Below are 21152 nucleotides of genomic sequence, written 5' to 3' on the forward strand. Positions count from 1 at the left end.
ATCATTTATATAGCTTAATTAATTATTTAATGCATAAAGTAGCTAAGTCCAAGATTCGAATCAAAACGCTTCTAAAGGAGGTAACACTCCTTAAAGAAACGCCAAACAACGAATCCTTAACTGATCAAGTTCAGACTGGAACCTCAACTCAAGTTCAAAAACTTGAGGAAGAGAATTCCAATATGAAAAGTCAGGTAAAGGATTTGAAAACTACCCTAGAACGATTTTCCTTGGGATCTAAGAATCTTGACTTGATTCTTGGAACACAAAGGGCAATCTACAATCGAACTGGACTAGGATATAAAAAGAAATATAAATCTTCCCTATCCTTAATAAACAAACCAAATAGAAAAGTGGTCCAAGCATGGGTTGCCAAGTCCAACCTGATCAATCAAGTTGGACTTGGACATTATTGGGTTCCTAAGGATCAAATACATTACCTCAATAAACCTTATCGAGGCTATGATCCAAGGGGAGTCAAAACAATAAAAATTCGAAATTAATCTAAAACTCAAAATTAAAAATTTGAAATTAATCTAAAACTCAAAATTAAAAATTCGAAATTAATCTAAAACTCAAAATTCGAAATTAATCTAAAACTCAAAATAAAAAATTCGAAATTAAACTCAAAGTTAAAAATTTGAAATTAATCCAAAATTCAAAATTCAAAATAAATCTAAAATCCAAAATTCAAAATTCAAAATTCAAAATTCAAAATAAATCTAAAACCCAAAATTTAAAATTCAAAATTCAAAATAAATCTATAACTCAAGATTCAAAATTCAAAATTCAAAATAAATCTAAAACTCAAAATTCAAAATTAATCTAAAATTCAAAACTCAAAAATCAAATAGAAGGAGGGTCCAGAATAGCTGGCAACTCCAAAATCTATTTACCCGACAGGGTAACCAAACTTAATCTACCCGAAATGGGTAAACTAGAGTAGATTACCCGGATGGGTAAATAAGGATAGATTAAAAAGGGTTAAATTTTAACTTGAAGAACAGTACTGGTGAAGTTTTTGGATGATAGTACGTTGGGAAAACTTGGGCATCGCATGTCTAGGAAGATATGGCTTCGACCTGGTGCATTTGGCCAAGTGGAACTAACCGAAGCTACCCTTAAATGGATCCTAACTAGTTAGACCAAGGTTTAGTATTAAGCTCAATGGGTAGGACTATTTGGGAAACCTCGAAGGCATGGTTACTTTAATGAGCTCCTTGTGACTCACCATAGCCCAGAAGTTTATCCAAAGAACGCTTACTTGTTGAACCTAAAGCTAAACTCGAATCTAACATAAAGTTAAACAAAACCCTACAAATTGAACTAATTCATCTCACAGAATAATATGAGCCCCTGATTGAAAACATAGATCGGGTGAGATGACTAAGCAAACTAAATTTTAAATCTTACTTAAGTTAAGTTAAACATTTTTCAAAATTAAATTAACTCAAATATCTCCAAATTACTTAACTTAAACATTTTTAAATTAAACATTTTTTTAATAAATTAAAACATAAAAAAAAAATGAATAAACAAGGGTCAAAAATCGGGGGCGGGCGCCCCCGGTATTCTGGGCACACAACCCCGGGCGCCCGGAACAGGTCCGGGCGCCCGGACTCCCTTATATATAGGGGGCAGGAGGCGCCCCCTACCCTTGCACCCAAGTCTTCCTTAAAGCTTCTTAGCTTACCTGCGAAGACTTTCAAAATTAAAATTTTCCGCGGTTGATACGGAGTCGTGAATCAACCGAGGTCATCAGTTCTAAAATTTCTTACAATGGCTCCTCGGTAAAATTTCTATCCCCTCCTAAACTTTATTTCTTATAATGCTTGTTTATTTCTTAGTGTAATATTAGTTTGAAATTTAGGAAGCGTTCTAAATTTGGTGCTGGGCCCTCTACACCTAGCATTGACCCTAGGTTTCCCACCGACGAATTTAGGATTAAGTTTATGTCAAGAAATTATATGGCCATTAGAACCAAATGTATAGATAGATCATTTTTTTCTACGCTCTTGTATTCCAGTCTCCGAGGCTATAAACCACTATAGGTTGCGAAACCTTGTTGAGTGCACCAGCCCAATAAACATAAGTTTATGTGCCGAATTTTACAACAACTTAGTAAAAGTAGACGACTTCTCCTATACCACTAGGGCAGCTGGCACAGATATCACATTATCTCCCACTACCATTCGTGAGTTTCTAGGGTTACGAGAGTCACCCTGCACCTTTTTATGCTATCCTCCTAGGGAGCTACCTTTTGGAGATCCCTACTCACATATTACCCTCGATACGATCTATTCATATTTCTTTGAGGACCAGCGTGATCCCACTGAGACCCAGTTTAGGTCAGTTAACCTTAGAATTCAGGACTACGCCCTTTATAGGGTTCTAGTGCTTTGTATTCTACCGCTGACCACTCACGACATTGCCGTGATGCGTCCATTTCACTCCTTTCTTCTCTATGCCCTGTGTCATAGGTTAGACATAGACATTAGCCTACACATCTTTTCCACTATTATTTACGCATCTGGATACGTGACCAGGAGACGAGTACATATGCCTTACTGTCACATTCTGACAGCTTACATGTCCTCATTGCACATTGATGTCACCGGAGGTGACATCCGCCACATGACCGAGTTTGACATCATAGGAGCTAGGAACTTTTCCCTAGCAAATATCCATATAGACGATGAGGGTACCATGTCCTGGCGTAGGGGGGCACAGCACCAGCAGGCGGGGGAGGCAGAGCAAGATGAGTTCATGTTGGCACTATTTCCTGAGGAGGCTGCTCCTGCCCCACCACCACCTCGAGCACCACACCCAGCACCCCGCACTCTAGCTGATCGAGTTTCCGGACTAGAGAGGGCTATGTCGAGTCTCCAGAACGAGAGCTCCGAGTTTCATCAGGCCATGCGGCGAGAGGTCTCCGATCTTCGACCAGAGGTCCGACAGGAGGTCTCCGACTTACGACGAGACGTACGGTAGGAGCTCTCCGACCTACGCCGAGATCTACGAGAGGACGATCGGGCTCGTCACACTGAGCTCCTGACACTACTCCGGTCGCTGGGTTCCGGACCACCTCCCTCATCATCTCAGTAGCTCCGACTGTAGCTCTATTATGACTCTAGTACAGCATGTGGCAGCTCTATTATGACTCTTTTATCTATGTCGAGTTTTTAATCTAATAGACTATTTTACTTCTGACTTGATTGACTATACCTTAATCTAATAGATCAGTCTTTTAATCACATTTTTGAAATTCTAGGCAAACTTTGATTTTTCAAATCCCTACTTTACTAGACTTTCAAAAGTTGGATTTGGTCTAGGATTTCCCCCTAGAAATAATGTTCCCCCAGGACTCAGCCAGAGCATCTCACAAACACCTAGGTTTACCTTGATTGTGTTTGTAAAACATAGAACAGTGTGAGATGCATAGGGTACAGCCTGGACTCGAGAATGCTTATTTCTGTGCATCAATATGAGTCTGAGCGTTAAATACGTGACGAAAAGTAATCAAATCAAGTCTTCCAGCCTTAGTCAAATCTAACTGGATCAATTGACTTGACTTGACTAACCAAGTGAACACTGTTGCCCTCTAGGCAATCAGCAAGTAGCTAAACGGTTAGACAGTTGGTGAAGGAAATAATAGGTTTAAGCATGTCTGTACTTAAGGGATCTGATACCTGATCAAAACAAATCTTTACTCATGCTTGGACTTTAGGGCTCTGATACCTTACTAAAATAAAATGGCAAGCTATTAAAAAAAAATAAAAAAATAAGGTTATCGCTTCTCCTTTGCCTTAAGTATTCTTGAAATTTATTTCAAAGCAACTTTTTCAAAAACTTTCTCCAAATTTTCAAGTGTCCTCTATTCTGAAAATTTTTTGTTAGAAAGTTATTTAAGCTGAAACCTTTTCAAAAATTCATCAAGTTAAAAAAAAATTTTATTTAAAGCTTTGAAATTTTTTTTTTAAGTTGAAAATCTTCCTTGGAATTTTTCTTTAAAAACCTGAATATTTTCTCCAGAAAATTTCTGAAGCTGAAAATTTTGTTTGAAATTTTTTTTGAAAACTTCTGAAGTTGAAAATTTTGTCTAAAAATTTCTGAAGTTAAATTTCTGTTTGAAAATTTTTCTGTGAAAATTTTGGAAACTCCCAAAACACACTAAGTTAAAAAGAGTTCCTCTTGGCAAATCACTTCAAACAAAATCAATTGACAAAATTTTGAAAAATATTGCTATTCTAAAGTGTTACCTTACACTTGCTCCTTGCCTAAGTCAAAATGTTTTCTGCTAAAATTCTGTCTTGAAAAATTAAGTTTTTCAAAACTAGCTCATTTTTGATATATGACAAAGGGGGAGAGTAGAGAAATTTAATGAAAATATTTTAAAGGGAGCTTGTATTAAGGGGGAGCTATGTTTATGCTTATCTTGCTATCACGCTTATCTTGTGTCTTGTGCTTATACATAACAGCATATGTCTTTTACTTAACATTGAATTTCGGTTGTCATTATCAAAAAGGGGGAGATTGTTGGTGCGGGAAGCATCCGACGATCGAACCTTAGTTTTGATAATGGCAAAGGATTCAAAGTTAAGTTAGTGTGTGATCTAAAATGTTTGAATGAGTGTTTCAGGAAAGTCCTAGCTGCGGTTAGGAAGGTGAAAGACCCTAAGGGGTGGTAACCTTAGGTCCTAGGGGGCGGTAATCCTAGGTGAGGGAAAACCCTAAGGGGCGGTAACCCTAGGTGGAGAAAAACCCAAGGGGCGGTAACCCTAGGTCCTAGGGGGTGATAACCCTAGGCGAAAAGTCCAGTCAGTCTGGAGGACTAGACTGGCATCAGGTAATCTCTCCTGAGGGGAGTAGGTGAGGACGCGTTCCCCGTAGAGGGAACAGTAGGCGTCGGGTTGACCTAGGGTTTCCAGTTGGGAATCCGAAGTCAGACTCGGACAGTCCGAAGACTGTCAGTTATTCCTTACTGTGTTTTATCAGATTCTAACACTATCTTGCAGGGGATTTTGCTCGGACTAACCTGGTTTTGCAGGTGAGGAACCTGCTGGAAAAAGGTGGTCCGGGCGCCCGGGATGGATCCGGGCGCCCGGAGCTCCAGGCGCCCGGAACAGGTCCGGGCGCCCGGGACCAAGTTTTATCCATGCCGTGACTTCGCCACGTGGAGCATCCTGGTTGGTTGGCCACGTCACACTCCAGGCGCCCGGAAGGGATCCAGGCGCCCAGAATGTCATATAAAAAGAGGGTCGAGGGTGCAGCCAAAGAGCAACGATTTCTAAGCTTTCTTCTGTGAAGTGCTGCCAACTAGACGACCTTGAAGTGCTACTACTCGACGTCGACAACCCAAAGCTCAGATTCTTCGATCTTTTGTTGTCGGTATTAGTTTTCTTATTGCATTAATTGTAATTCAAATTGTAATCTTTCCGATATTATAGTTTTTGCCCACCGAAAGCGGTCAAGGACCGCGGGCCTTCGAGTAGGAGTCGCTATAGGCTCCGAACGAAGTAAAACATCTGCGTCTGTTGTGTTTTTGCTTTTACTTTCCGCTGCGTTGATACTCTGCGTTTTAAAATCGTTAAAATAGCCATAAGCGCTATTCACCCCCCCTCTAGCGCTTTCGATCCATCAGATATATATTACAAATTAGAAACTAAACTGTACGCGTGAATCTAATTGCACTGTATAAATGTTACATAACCATAAAAACCATTTAATCTAATCATCTAACAGAAGTGCAAAAAGCGTTATCTATGTAACATAAATGGTAACCTCTTGAAACAATATGGTGGCTCTTAAAGTCATGAACACGTTAAGGTTTTCACCAACTATAGTAGGAATGGCTGCAGTAATTACCTGAAACAACATAAATATGTTTTTATTTGATTGTATAGTAGGAAGAAAACATTAAGATTTATACTGCTGCTACAGTAGGAAATCATATTGCTACTCACTGTTCTAGTCTATCTATCGCAAGCATCAATAAAAACATCAATCAATATAAGGCGCACAAAATTTGATCTCTTGCATCAAGTTGGTAGATCATACCTCAAAGTCTTTACGAATGATTTTGTCCATGTTGCAAAGGGTTAGGATCTTGAATCTGGTTCTCCAAGTCTTGCTGCCTTGTGTCATCTCCATCTTCAACTCCAGCAAGGTTTCTGGCTTCATTCTGTTGCTGACTCTGATTAAGTTGGACCGAGCGCAAAGTTCTCCTAGCCCTCCATCTTAAATACTCAATGAGCAAAGAGTTCATACTGATTAAAATACCAAACCCAGTAAATGAGGAAAGTAAAATGGAGAACACAGGGCTTACTCCTAGCTGCAGAATCAACAAGGGGATTTTCAACTTCTGTATTAAAAATTAAACAAAAAATTTGGGCTACCAAATCCATCTGACGAATCACATCACCTTACCACACTATAGAAAACATGAGCAAAGTGGATCACAAGTGCAAATTGGAACGATGCATAGGCCCAAATGTAGCTCTGGCTCACTGTAAATAAAACACTCAAATTCATGGTTTGACATAAAGCATTGTAAAAAACACAGATTCAGTACAACAATGTGGCAATCACACACAACGCTATTAAGGTTTGTTGTATGATAAAAAAAAATGGATACTGAATATATGAAAGATAATAGAAAATATTGGAAGAACCTGAAATTGCAAAACCATAGGAAGAGAAAGATGAATTACCCATCGTTGAAGCTATCATGGATGCGAGAAGACCTAGAACACAAGAAAATGGCAAAGATACGGCAAGAGCATGGGGACCCAATTCACTAACCTGTTAGAATAAAGTTTTAGTTGAAAGTAAATGTAAACTCATGAGACTAAATTGAACAAGTGTGTTGGAAATCATTAAAAAATCAAAAAATAATAATAATACAAATTGTATTTGAAAGTTGAATAATCTTACTAAGAGTTGCTCCAGGAAACAGAAATAGGCAAGCATGCTGACCATGACAAGAATAGGGACGTCCTGCAATACCCTGTCATGAAAATGAAGAAATACCAGTTAAAACTAACATATACCCAAAGGTCAAAGGCATATATCGCCACAAGATTAAGCCAAAACCTGTAAATTGTTAAATAATGATCTATTGATTATAGTAATGCTTTTATTAAGGTACAACCTGCAGGTCAATGAGAAATTTCTAATATATTCAAGGCATAAATTTTGATTCAAAGCTTGTGCAGAAAACAGTTTGCACGACTCCAGTTTTACTTGAAAAAAATAAGTAGTCTGACGGAAATCTTAACAATTTATCAGAGGGAGCAATATGTTTTTTGGTCGGACGGATCTGTAATAAATGATCACACAACCAAACTCAACATCCCAAACAACGTATACAATCAAGTCCACACAAATATAGCATTAAAAATAACTTACCCTCGAGCCATATCTCATATCTCTCTCGGAGGGCTCGGGAGGTTATTGTGGTGGTGAGCTGGGACAGAGGAATAGGGCAATGCCAACACTAGAGTAAAGATCGGTTAGAGCAAACTTGGTTCGATCGTCGAAGCTGCGATGTGTAGAGAGGCGCCGCAGGAGGTTAGATCTAGGGTTCAAACCCCTCTTAATCGGAGATCCACCAATGCGGGGTCGGCGACTCTAGGAGAAGAGAAATCTCCGGATGGACTCCAGTGATCAGTGGAGAAGAGCCTTAGCCGGCGGTGGACGCTTGGTGCTAGCGCGATCGATTTCCTCGTGGCTCCGGCGTCGGGGAAGAGTTAGGGCTCGGTGACGGCAACTATGGCATTGATCGGAGCAAGGCACGACTCAATGAGGCTTCAGCCGGCGTCGAGTAACTCTTGGCTGGTGGTTATGTATGCGGGGAGAAGAAGTATCGCGACGTCGATAGGCGGCGAGGATCAACGTTGGGTTGGGAAGGAGGGGAAAGGGGAATCGGCAGTGGTGACCTAGCCTCACGCGAAGGGGTTGGCGGCGCCAAGGCGATCGACGCTCGGCGATCGGCGATCAAGGTTGCGCGGCGCTCGGGCTAGTGGGTGAGGGCAGCGTGAAATTAGGGAAAGGGAAACTCGGGAAGGAAATGAAAAGGGCACGATACAATTATTATATACTTAGGTTTTAAATTGATTAAACCCTAAGTTAGATTTTATATCAACTCCCATTCAGTGGTTATTCCAAATAGATTTTTTTCCCAAATCTATAATTGATCCCCTTAAAATACGCCAACAATAATAGTTTTCAATAAAACCATTGTTAAATGAAATAAGACAACAATTTTTTGAAAAACTATTGTCTATTGAGTGTGGTTGAATCTCAAATTTCTTATCAATGTACCGACACTTTACGAGCAAAGCAACGAGAGCAACGAGGAGCGTCTTTCATAGAGGAGTCGCGAAGGAGGAGTCGGAGCTAGGTTTTTGTTCGTGGAAGAGTCCCGGAGAAATGGGTTTTAGGTTTTTGTTCGTGAGTTTTTTTTCGTGAAGTTAAAAAAACTATTATTTTTTTGGGATTAAACAACATTCAATAGACAACAGTTTAATAAAACTGTTGTATATTATCATGTAAGCAACGCTAAAAGACAACAATTTTTTAAAACCGTTGTCTTTGACATACATTAGACAGCAATATTTTAAAAATTGTTGTCTTTGACATACATTAGACAACAGTTTTTTAAAAACCGTTGTCATTTAAAAAAAATTATGGTGAACAACAACGGTTTTCAATAAAACCGTTGTTAAATGGCAAAAAGACAACAGTTTCTCGAAAAACTGTTGTCTATTAGGTGTGGTTAAATCTAAAATTTCTTGTAGTGCTATCAACCTTGACCTGCTAGGGCTTCTTCACCAAGTATCTAGTCCTCCTTGACTTACTTTGACTTTCCTTTGTCAACCTTCCCATTGGACTTTCCCTTGCCTAACCTTTAGTTTGGACTAGTCACTCGGTAGACTTCTCACCTGCCTAACCTCCAGTTAAGACTTCCTGTTGGCTCTCACTTAGGACTTTCTCTTGCCTAATCTTAGTTAGGACTTTCTATTTCCTAACCTCCAGTTGGAGATTTTCCTTTTCTAACCTTAGTTAGAACTTTTCCTTACCTAACCTCCACTTAAGACTAATCACTCGATAGACTTCTCCTCTGCCTAACCTCCAACAATTAGGTCTTTCCATTACCTAACCTTTAGTTAGGGCTTTTTATTTCCTAACTTTAGTTAGGACTTTCCCAGTCAAGTAACCTATTCTACATTAGCCTACTTGACTTTTCTCTCACACATTGTCAAGTATCGAAACTCAAGCTTGAGCCAGCATGAGCTTAGTCAAACTGGTCAACCTTGACCTGAGAATGATTGCACAAATAAGAACAAGAACAAGAATAGGAACAAGGATAACAAGAACAACAATAACAACAACAACAACATTCACAAGCATGATACACTAGATTTACATGCTTCATACCAAAATTCCTTCTCCAAGATTCTACTTCTCACCATGTGTTCACTATCTTTTTATCTTTTGAACACCCTTCAATGGTGGACAAACCTCTTATGACTCTATCTTTTCAATGATACACAAATACAAATGACATAACTAAGAACAAATAATAAATAAAGGTTGCACTAAATCGATTGCTTCTAGAAGCCTTGAATGTGTGTAACACTCATCCTAGAATTTTTTGAATCAAACAAACATCAACTTTGAAGAATTTGAGAGTGGTAATGAATGTTGTGTGTTTTGAAGTGCTGACTTGAAGTATCTTTTATAAGATGTTTCAATTGACCAGAAGCTCCTCCAGTCACCCCCAGCTTAACTATTATCCTTTTCTTGTTATAGGATGCATGCTTATCTACACTTTGACTACTTGGAACCACTTTTGGTCTCCTGCAAGCCTACATGGCAAGCTTCATCCTGATAAATCTCTGCTATATCTGTTGATTAGGCCTTCTGGTTGCATGGACCACCTTTGATCTCTTATAGCTGAAGTTTATCCCACCACATACGGACTTATCCTGACTCAAATCTTATTGTTGTTCCCATTCAAAACCTCCTTCCCATCGTTCTAAGCTTTGATCGGCCGAAAACCTTTTCGATCACCTATAGGTTAATCCAAAATTTTATAGAACATATAAATATGCTTAGTATTTAGTTTATCTAACCTACTCGACCTATTTGGTATCTAGTATACCTGACCTATCAAGACTCTTAATTATTTGGAGCTTACTCTTTCACAACTTCCCTTTTGCCTAAGGTTCATTCATTTAGAACTTTTCCCTTGCTTCTAGTCACTCCTCTAGGACTCTCTACTTTCCTAAGACTTCCCTGTAGCTAGACATCTAGTCATCTTTAATTGGTCCAGACTTTTCTGTTGGTGCAATCAGCCTCTAAAGTTTTGATGTTTGAAAATATACTTGTGTCTAGTCAAGTTTGATAAATGGTTGATCCAAATAAGACCAGATATTTTGAAGTGAGTTATGTGAGAATTCTAGTCTAGTCAAGTTTGACTAGATGACTAGCAAAGAAGTCTAGTTAGATCAAGGTTGGTCGAGTGTTTAGTAAAGAGAGGTCTAGTCAGGTCAAGGTTGACCAGATGACTAGTAAAATGAAGTTTAGTTAGGTCAAGATTGATCGAATACTAATAAAAATCCAAGCAGGTCAAGGGTGGTTGGATGCTTAGCATGGGAAAGTCTAAGCAGGTCAAGGATGACTGTATGTCTAGCAAGTGGCAAGTCTAAGTAGGTTAAGGTGACTGGATAATTGACAACGAGAAAACCTTAAGGGAGTAAACTCTAGGTAAAAGTCTTGGAGGAGTGAACTTCAAGCAAAAGGAAAGCCTAGTAGGTTAGGTAGATTTATAGGATTAGACTTGTTTGTTTGTGTTTGTATGTGTCTCTTACAAGAACCTATAGCTAGAAGCATAACAGAGAGTAGATGAACACAATCGGACGCAACTGGATCAAGTTCAGAGTGAACCGGACTTGACTGGGTCGAATTAGATCCAAAATGGTCTGGTAAATTGGACAGTTGATCCAATCGACCAAAGAATTAGCCGGTCAATCAAATGGGTTCGGTTGACTAGGTGTGGGTCCAAACTCGAGTTGGTGATGTGGCTTGGTTCAATAGATCGAAAATTTTTTGGTCCACCAATAAGTTTTCGGTCAAACGATAAACTTGATAATGAAGAGATCAAGTGGCTCAGTCCAGATCACGATGAACTCGATTGTGGGGATCAGGTTTGCCTAGGTTCGACCGACTGAATGAAGCCTATAAAAGGGTCTGGATATCTCAAAATATCAATTTTCTACTACTCATCTTCTTTGTTCTCGAAGAGGATTCTCGAAGTTCGGCTTGTTCAACCTAGAAAGTGCCAAGAGAAATGTTAGACACTCAAGGAATCAGATCAAATCCTATGAGTTTTATTTTTTATTATATGATCTTACATTACTTTTTTATTTGTGTTTGTAATAAAAAATTGTAAGGGATGTTCCCACACTACCAGAAAATCCTTATTTAATAATACTCAAAAGAAAATGATTTTAATAAAAAATCATTGTCTTTTGAATATTTTTTTTTAAATCAAAGACAATAATTTATAAAAAACAATTGTCTATGAGCTATTTTTTAGTTATGATAACGATTTTTTTTTAAGGCTATAACAATATTTTGTTAACCATTATGTGTGTCTTTCTAGGTCAAAGAAAACAATGTTTTATTGGTTCATATCATCTTCAGAACGATCAAACAGTGCTTACTTTTCGAGCACCACGAGGTTTTTCCAATATTTTTAAGCTCTGCCCGACTGAAGAGCGAGCCGAAGCCTGAGCACTAGTTTTTGGGGCTCTAACTTGTAACTGCCCTCCGTCTTGCCTCTTCTGTGATCGATCGAAGATCAAGCTCATCTGGTTAGCTGCCATCGACCTCTTTCTTCGCATTGTTGTCCTTATTTCTTTCCCTTTTTGTTCATTTTCTCACCTCTGGCAGATCTCTAGTCATGGAAATGGTGTTACATTTTTTGATTAAGTTCACCAATGAGACCATCTCGATCAAGCTCAAGAATGGCACCATTGTCAATGGTGTTAGTTAGAACTCTAGAGCCAATCATTTGATTATTGTATTATGGACTTATTGCATCATATTCTTATATAAATAAAGGCATTTGGTTTTTGCTTATTATACTTATTTGTATTGGTGCCAAATAAACTAAGTATAATAACATCTTTAAGTAAAAGGTTCTCACCTATATCAATCAGTTAGTTGAACCGATAGTGAGATGATATAGGGAACACTACTCTTAATCATTCCTAGTCGAGTATTAATATTCAGGGACAATGTTAATGCAATAAGACTAGCATGTAGGTCAACTCGATGACTTGATCTCACAAGTCATAGATATAGAGATATCAAGTTGACACATGGGTATGCATTGGAGAATGTATACTGAATGACCCGCCATGAGAAAGTATCATGGATCGTTATATGAATGGCATATACTTTCTCATGTGGCTATTAGTATGACTACTAGTCCTTGGACCTGAAGTCACCATGGATCCCTACATAAGGAGTTATGTACTTTGGTTTCGTCAAACGTCACCTGTAACTGGGTGGACTATAAAGACGATTACTGGGTATGTAACGAATTATGCAGAGGGATGCGAGTGATGTAGATGAGATTTATCCCTCCTATATGACGGGAGCGACATCGATATTCTTGATTGAGTGAGACCACGAAGTGCATGACCATGCCCAAATGAGTCAATATGAGATATTGAGCCCATTTGATCGAGTGAGTCTACTTGGAGTTCAAGATTTAGATTGATTAGAGGATGACACGGTCTATGCCTCACATTGATCAATCTAGATGTCTAGGATAGAAGGACACTTGTCATATATTGTGAGGAGTCACAATTAGTAGTCACAAGGTGATGTTGAATCTCAACATTCTTGTAACTTGGGTAGTAATGATGTGTTGCTAGATACCGCTCATTACTCATACTCCTAAATGGGTTTAGGGGCATTGCCAACGTTACAAGAACCTATAGGGTCACACACTAAGGCCAATTAGATGGAGATTAGGTTCATATGATGAACCAAGAGGATTAGATTCATATGATGAATCAAATTGGATTAAGTGTAATCCTAATTGGGCTAATTGAGTTGGACTCAAGTTGATTCATGTGTTCAATGAGTCTAATTTAGATTATGACTCATTGAATCAATTTAATTAAATGAATTAGATTCATTATATTAAATTGGCTTGAATTAAATGGTTGGATTAGATCAACCATGAGAGAGATTAAGTCAAGTTTGACTTGACTTGAGAGGAAGAGGAAGAGTCAAGTTTGACTTGACTTTATGCCACATCATTTGTGACTTGGCATTAAGTGGCCAATGATGAGGTGCCACATCATCATGTTTAGCACATGTGAGTGCCACCTCATGGAGGTTACAAATCTCTTTAATGGCCACACTTAATGCAAAATGGGGGTTACACTTATGTGAAAGTGGCCGGCCACTTTTGTAAAGGGAATGAATTCATTTTTCATTCAAGTGTCATTTACATCTTCTTCTTCCTCAAGCTCTCTCCTAAAGCTCCCCCTCTCCTCCTCTCTTGGCTGAACAACCTAGGTGCTAGCACACCTTTGTTTGATCTTCTCCACCTAGTGTGTTCGTGTGGATACGTATAGAGGAGTATCTATTTTGATACTCTCGAGATCCGACGAATTTTGGACGAGCGGGATACGAAAAGGGCACGCATCGAAGGTATAAATGGTTTCCTCTTTGTAAATCTAGTGTAGATCTAGATTAGAAACTTGTACTCGTATTTTTGTTTTATTTATACTTCGCACGGATCCGGTGGCTTGGGGCTTCGGGGTTTCCGCGACGTGAAAAAGCGGTTTTCGCGGCCCGTAAAATCCAACAGTGGTATCAGAGCCACGTGCGAAGCTTGTATGAGTTTAGTTTTTGTTTTTATGACAAAAATTTAGTACTGTAACATTCTGTAAATTTCTGATTTTTAGAGTTTTTATGGGTATTTTTCTCGTAGAAGCGAAGCACAAGTGTTACGACACTTGTAGGCTTCGACTACCGAGAAGATTTTTCCGAAACGGCAAGTTTTCGCCCCAAAACTTTTTGGGACAGCAGACTAAGGCACTGTAGGATCGCTAAGGAACCCTCGCGATGGTTAGATCGCAGGTAGGGGCGCTGCCCCTGGCCCCGCAAGGGGATTCGTTCCGCGATTGCGCCCGAAAACCGCTAAACGGGACCGCCGGGAAATTTTACTCGTAAAAATTATAAAAATTAGTATTAAAATTACAGAAAATTATGAAAATTACATAATTTAGAATTATGTATAATTTGTGATAGTCATGGCCCAAAAAGACCCAATCTGATTGGATTTGTGTTGTAATTCATATTACGGTCTGCGCGCCGTCATTTGAGTTGTGCGTGTTGTACATTTGATTCGCGACCTGCGCGTCGAGCCTTTCTCTATTTTGTATTCTTGTTGTAAATTACTTTAGACTCGAATATAACTCGAGTTTCAAAATTGTAATGTACAAAATTGGAGCCGTGGAAGGTCCACACGAGACGGAGTTACGAGAAGGGTGCGAGAAACACAAGGTGGTCAAAGGGAGGAGCTTGAGAAGCTGTTGACCCTAGGTTGACCATCCGATCTTCTCATTGGCTTGAGAAGATCGTAGTAGGGCCATGACTAATCACAAATAAATTTAATTAATTGCTTGTGTATATGTGATGCATGATTAAGTAATTAATTAGTGCCTAACGATTCGATTAGATCTAAGTCGTGCACATGATGCACCCCTCGATTAGATTAGATCTATTGCGTATTTGATACACATCAACGATTAGATTAGATCTAAATCGCGTCAACTCTAATGCCTACCGTGCCGTGATACCTATCACTACCTCGATCACATGTGTTGTTGAATCTGCCAAAGCAGAGCAACACATATTATCTTGGTAGGGTACGGAGGGACAATCTTGGTCCTGCTTATCAACGCATGGGCGAGTACAAACTCAATTAGATTGAGTATTCCTAGTTAACTCAGTTGGATCGAGTACAACTATAGGCATACTTCCAATGGTTGGAAAGATAGGACATAAATCACATTTATATTAATTCTTGGGCATATTAGCCAAAGCTAACTCAAGTTTTAATATAACTGCGGATAATGATCCTATAAACAAGAGTTGCATAGAGATGTAATTGGTAAATTGTTACCTACTGATCATACTAAATCTTGGGCGTATTAGCCAAAGCTAACTCAAGGGTTAGTATGATGTGGATCTTGTCCCACATGAATTATAGAATTCAGTGGAAGTATCATTTAGTTAAAGGCCTAATTAAATGATTTAAAAGAATATGATATTTATTTTCTACATTTTTCTGTTGTAGATAACCATAACGTCGAATACGAACACTTTCTTCCTGCGATCTGTTCTTGAGAAGGACAAGCTCAACGGAGCAAATTTCCTGGACTGGTACAGGAACTTGAGAATAGTTCTCACCCAGGAACGTAAACTGTACGTTCTGGAGCAGCCCATTCCGGAGGCTCCTCCTGCCAATGCCCCGCGAGCTGACAAAGATGCTTATAAGAAGCATCAAGATGGCGCATTAGATGTGTCCTGTCTAATGCTCGCGACCATGAACTCTGAGCTTCAGAAGCAACACGAGTTGATGGGCGCTTACGATATGGTTGAACATCTTCGTTAATTGTATCAAGGACAAGCGAGGCATGAGAGATTTGAGATCTCAAGGGCACTGTTTCAGTGCAAGATGTCAGATGGGACTCCCGTAGGCCCATATGTACTCAAAATGATTGGGTACATAGAAAACCTACAGAGGTTGGGATTCCCGCTTGGCCAAGAGCTGGCCACTGACCTGATCTTGCAATCCTTGCCGGATAGCTATAGTCAGCTCATTCTAAACTACAATATGAACGAAATTGACAAGCCACTGCGCGAGCTGCTTAGCATGTTAAGATAAGAAGGCAAAGCCCCACTCTGTTCTGATGGTTCAGAAACACAAGGGCAAGGGCAAGCCCAAAGGCAAAGGAAAGTCCTAAGCCAAGGGCAAAGGCAAGGCACTGAAGCCTAAAGGAGGGGTCGCCAAGGATGCTACCTGCTTCCACTGCGGTCAGACCGGGCACTGGAAGAGGAACTACAAGGTGTACCTAGAAGATCTTAAGAAGAAGCGAAGTGAGACTTCCACTTCAGGTATATATGTTATAGAAGTCAATCTATCTATTTCTTCATCATGGGTATTAGATACCGGATGTGCATCTCACATTTGTACTAATGTGCAGGTGCTAAGAAATAGCAGGGCATTGGCAAAGGGCGAGGTGGACCTACGCGTAGGCAATGGAGCACGGGTTGCTGTTGTTGCTGTAGGGACTTATTTTGTATCTCTGCCCTCTGGGCTTGTATTAGAGTTGGATGATTGTTGTTATGTGTCTGCATTAACTAAGAACATAATTTCAGTTTCTTGTTTGGACAAGAAAGGTTTCTCTTTTATTATTAAGGACAAATGTTGTTCTGTTTATTTAAAAGATATGTTATATTGTAGTGCATCTCTGATGAACGGACTCTACATTCTAGACCTTGAAAGCCCTATCTATAACATAAATACCAAGAGGTTCAAGTCAAATGACTTGAATCAAACCTATCTCTCGCATTGTCGTTTAGGTCATATAAATGACAAGCGCTTATCCCATCTCCAAAAGGATGGTGTTGGATCGAGATGCGCTAGAGGGGGGGGGGGGGGTGAATAGCGCTCGCGGCTATTTCATTTTTCGAATCCATAAATCGTACGAGAAACTAACAGAGTAATAAGCAGCGGAATAAAAACAATCAAACACAGACACGAAGGAATTACTTCGTTCGGATCCTAACGCGACTCCTACTCGAAGGCCCGCGATCCTTGATCGCTTTCCGTGGGCAACAACTATAAGCTCGATAAGAATTACAAACTAATTACAAAGAAAGTATTATAACAACTTTATACCGACAACTAAAGAAGAAGAAAACAGAGCTCCGGGTCGTCGGAATGTTGCAGCAGCACTTCGGAATGATCTTGTTAGCAGCACGTTGAAGACAGAAAGCCTGGAACTTGATTGATTAAGGAGCTGCTCGAAATCCCCTTATAAAGGGTGTTCAAGGCGCCTTGAAGGCTGTTCAAGGTGCCTCCATGCTGCCGAGTCCTCCGCGTGGATCAAGCTTGAACTGGTCAAAATTCATCTGCATAAGGCGCCTTATGCCCTATCCAAGGCGCCTTCCAAGGCGCCTTGTACCTCCTTCAAGGCGCCTCCATGGGTGCTTCGCAGCCAGCTCCAGCTTTGCACCCGAGGCGCCTCCAAGCTCCATGGAGGCACCTCGGACACTATTCATCCGAGGGAAAACTTCATTATTTTGTACCTGCAAGACATGTTAGTCCCAAACAATATCCTGCAACACAAAGTTAGCATAAACAGCAGCATGAATATGATAAAGAATATTATGACAGCCTCCGGACTGTCCGGGTCTGACTTCGGATTTCCGTCTGGAAACCCTAGGTCGACCTGACGCCTACTGTTCCCTCTACGGGGAACGCGTCCTCACCTACTCCACTCAGGAGATTTACCTGTTGCCAGTGCGATCCTCCAGATCGACTGGACTTTTGCTCAGCATTCGACGCTTCCGGACTTTCTGCTGGACATCCGCCTCCCGGCTAGTTCAGTCTTTCACCTGGTTCGCGACACCAGGACTTTCCACCTAGGGTTACCACCCCTAGGACTTTTTCCTGAAGCCATCGACCTGCCAAGACTTTCCGTATAGGGTTACCACCCCCTATGACCTAGGGTTACCACCCCCTAGGGTTTTCCCTTTGCCTAACCGCAGCTAGGACTTTCCTGAAATACTCAAGCAGACTTGTTAGATTACAAAACACCTTAACTTTGAATCCTTTGCCATTATCAAAACACGAGTTCGATCGTCGAATGCTTCCCGCTTCAACAACCTCCCCCTTTTTGATTATGGCAACTCAAATTCAAAGTTAAGTAAACAGATATCAAAAATGAATAGATGAACACTTTTAACACAAGCAAATTTGCTAAAGTAAACCCTATGAAATTAAAGTATAGCGCCAAGTATAGGCTCCCCCTTAACTGTTACTCCCCCTTTAATATTCATTATTTCAAATTTGAATTTTACAATTAATTTGAAATTGCTACTCTCCCCCTTTTCCATATATCAAAAATAAGCAAGAATAGTTATTTGATTAACTAGATTTTGAGACCACTTAACAGTTTCATAATTGTCATTTCTTATTTTTAGCTAAGTGAAAAGATGATGTTAGCTCTTTGGAAACTTAGTTAAAATTATAAAACTGCTAGAAAGTAGATCTTTTTGATAGTTTAAAAAGCTAGTAAAAATATAATTTTTACTTAGGAGAAAATTTTAAAGTCGCTTTTTAATTTTGAAGGCAATGAGTTAAGTTTTGCAAAACTGTGCAGGAATTTACAAAGTTAGATTTCAAAGTGAGCTAAGTTTTACAAGTTTTGCACATTAAGATTGGAACTTAGCTTAGCTCTTTACAAGTATTGAATTTTGAAAACTATAGCTTAGGTTAACAATAAACTTAGCTTAAGTTTAAACAATACTTAAATTTTAGGACAAGGAGGGAGTAATGTAGCTTAAAATTTGGTTTAGGTTATTCATTCAAAGTCAGTTGGTCCTTAAGTCCAAGCATGAGTCATGTTCAATAGATTGACTTTAAGAGATATCAGAGCCCTAAAGATCAAACATGCTTAACTAGAAAATTGAGTATTCACATGACCAACTGTCTAACCTTTAGCTACTTGCTGATTGCCTACAGGGCAACAACTTTCACATGGTTAGTCAAGTTAAGTCAATTTGGTCCAGTTAGTTTTGACTAGAGCTGGAAAACTTGACTTGATTGATGTATATTATGTGTTTAACGCCCAGACTCATATTGACGCACAGATATAAGCATTCTTGAGTCCAGGCTGTACCCTATGCATCTCACACCGTTCTATGTCTTTCAAACACAATCAAGGTATACCTAGGTGTTTTTGAGATGCTCTGGCTTAAGTCTAGGGGAGCATGATTTCTAGGGGGAAACTTAGGCTAATTCCAACTTTTTTGAAAAATCTAATAAATTGGAATTTTGAAAGCTATTTTTCCTAGATTTTGAAAAAAAAAACAAGATAACAAAATGAGACACCTATTCTACCCAACACATTCCTATTTGCCTTCTAAGTGTACTAAACTCAAGTTCAGGTAAAGGTTTTGTAAAAATATCAGCTAGGTTTGATTTGGACTCAACATGATTGAGTGCAATTTCACCCTTAGCTACGTGAAGGCCTGTGATCCTTGATCGTTCGGAGCTTAACGCAACTCCTAAAATATTGTTCGGAGCTTAAAATATCATTCGGAGCTTAACGCAACTCCTACTCGAAGGCCTGCGATCCTTGATCGCTTTCTGTGGGCAACAACTATAAGCTCGATAAGAATTACAAACTAATTACAAAGAAAGTATTATAACAACTTTATACCGACAACTAAAGAAGAAGAAAACAGAGCTCCGGGTCGTCGGAATGTTGCAGCAGCACTTCGGAATGATCTTGTTAGCAGCACGTTGAAGACAGAAAGCCTGGAACTTGATTGATTAAGGTGCTGCTCGAAACTCCCTTATAAAGGGTGTTCAGGGCACCTTGAAGGCTGTTCAAGGCGCCTCCATGCTGCCGAGTCCTCCGCGTGGATCAAGCTTGAACTGGTCAAAGTTCATCTGCATAAAGCGCCTTATGCCCTATCCAAGGCGTCTTCCAAGGCGCCTTATACCTCCTTCAAGGCGCCTCCATGGGTGCTTCGCAGCCAGCTCCAGCTTTGCACCCGAGCCGCCTCCAAGCTCTATGGAGGCGCCTCGGACACTGTTCATCCGAGGGAAAACTTCATTATTTTGTACCTGCAAGACATGTTAGTCCCAAACAATATCCTACAACACAAAGTTAGCATAAACAACAGCATGAATATGATAAAGAATATTATGACAGTCTCCGGACTGTCCGGGTCTGACTGCGAATTTTCATCCGGAAACCCTAGGTTGACCCGACGCCTACTGTTCCCTCTACGGGGAACGCGTCCTCACCTACTCCACTCAGGAGATTTACCTGTTGCCAGTGCGATCCTCCCCATCGACTGGACTTTTGCTCATCATTCGACACTTCCGGACTTTCTGCTGGACATCCGCTTCCCGGCTAGTCCAGTCTTTCACCTGGTTCGCGACACCAGGACTTTCCACCTAGGGTTACCACCCCCTAGGACTTTTGCCTGAAGCTATCGACCTGCCAAGACTTTCCACATAGGGTTACCACCCCTTATGACCTAGGGTTACCACCCCCTAGGGTTTTCCCTTTGCCTAACCACAGCTAGGACTTTCCTGAAATACTCAAGCAGACTTGTTAGATTACAAAACACCTTAACTTTGAATCCTTAGCCATTATCAAAACATGAGTTCGATCGTCGGATGCTTCCTGCATCAACAGATGGTCTGCTGGACTCATTTGATTTTGAATCTTATGAGACGTGCGAGTCATGCCTACTAGGCAAGATGACCAAGACTCCCTTTAGTGGGCACAGTGAGAGAGCGACTGACTTGTTAGGTCTTATACATAGTGATGTATGTGGCCCTTTCAATGTCGCTGCTAGAGGTGGTTATAGGTACTTCATCACATTTACTGATGACTTCAGTAGATATGGTTATGTGTACTTGATGACACATAAGTCTGAATCATTTGAAAAGTTCAAAGAATTCAAGAATGAAGTACAGAACCAGCTTGGCAAGAGTATTAAGATACTTCGATCAGATCGAGGTGGAGAATACCTTAGCTATGAGTTTCGTGACTACCTAGCTGAGTGTGAGATTCTATCCCAACTCACTCCTCCTGGAACACCACAGTGAAATGGTATATCCGAAAGGAGGAATCGTACCCTATTAGATATGGTACGATCTATGATGAGTCACACAGATCTTCCGATATACCTTTGGGGCTATGCTCTAGACACGACAGCTTTTATACTCAACCGAGTTCCATCCAAGGCCGTGATAAAGACACCATATAGGATATGGACTGGGAGAGATGCCTAGGTGTCTTTCATGA

General features: G+C 40.0%; 1 protein-coding gene across 1 annotated transcript in view; it reads right to left on the bottom strand.

Moving 5' to 3' along the window:
- Positions 1-5993: 5993 nt before the first annotated feature.
- The window catches only part of LOC121978306, a 67485-nt gene continuing 52326 nt past the window's right edge, over positions 5994-21152 (bottom strand). Inside the window, exons 4-7 of the mRNA XM_042530669.1 lie at positions 6934-7006; positions 6711-6801; positions 6427-6506; positions 5994-6331 (exon numbers count right to left, since the gene is read on the bottom strand). Of these exons, the coding sequence (XP_042386603.1) occupies positions 6068-6331; positions 6427-6506; positions 6711-6801; positions 6934-7006 (508 nt within the window). The 3' untranslated portion in view covers positions 5994-6067. The remainder of the gene's footprint in view (positions 6332-6426; positions 6507-6710; positions 6802-6933; positions 7007-21152) is intronic.

Source organism: Zingiber officinale, chromosome 4B, assembly GCF_018446385.1.
Source record: "Zingiber officinale cultivar Zhangliang chromosome 4B, Zo_v1.1, whole genome shotgun sequence".
NCBI lineage: Eukaryota > Viridiplantae > Streptophyta > Magnoliopsida > Zingiberales > Zingiberaceae > Zingiber > Zingiber officinale.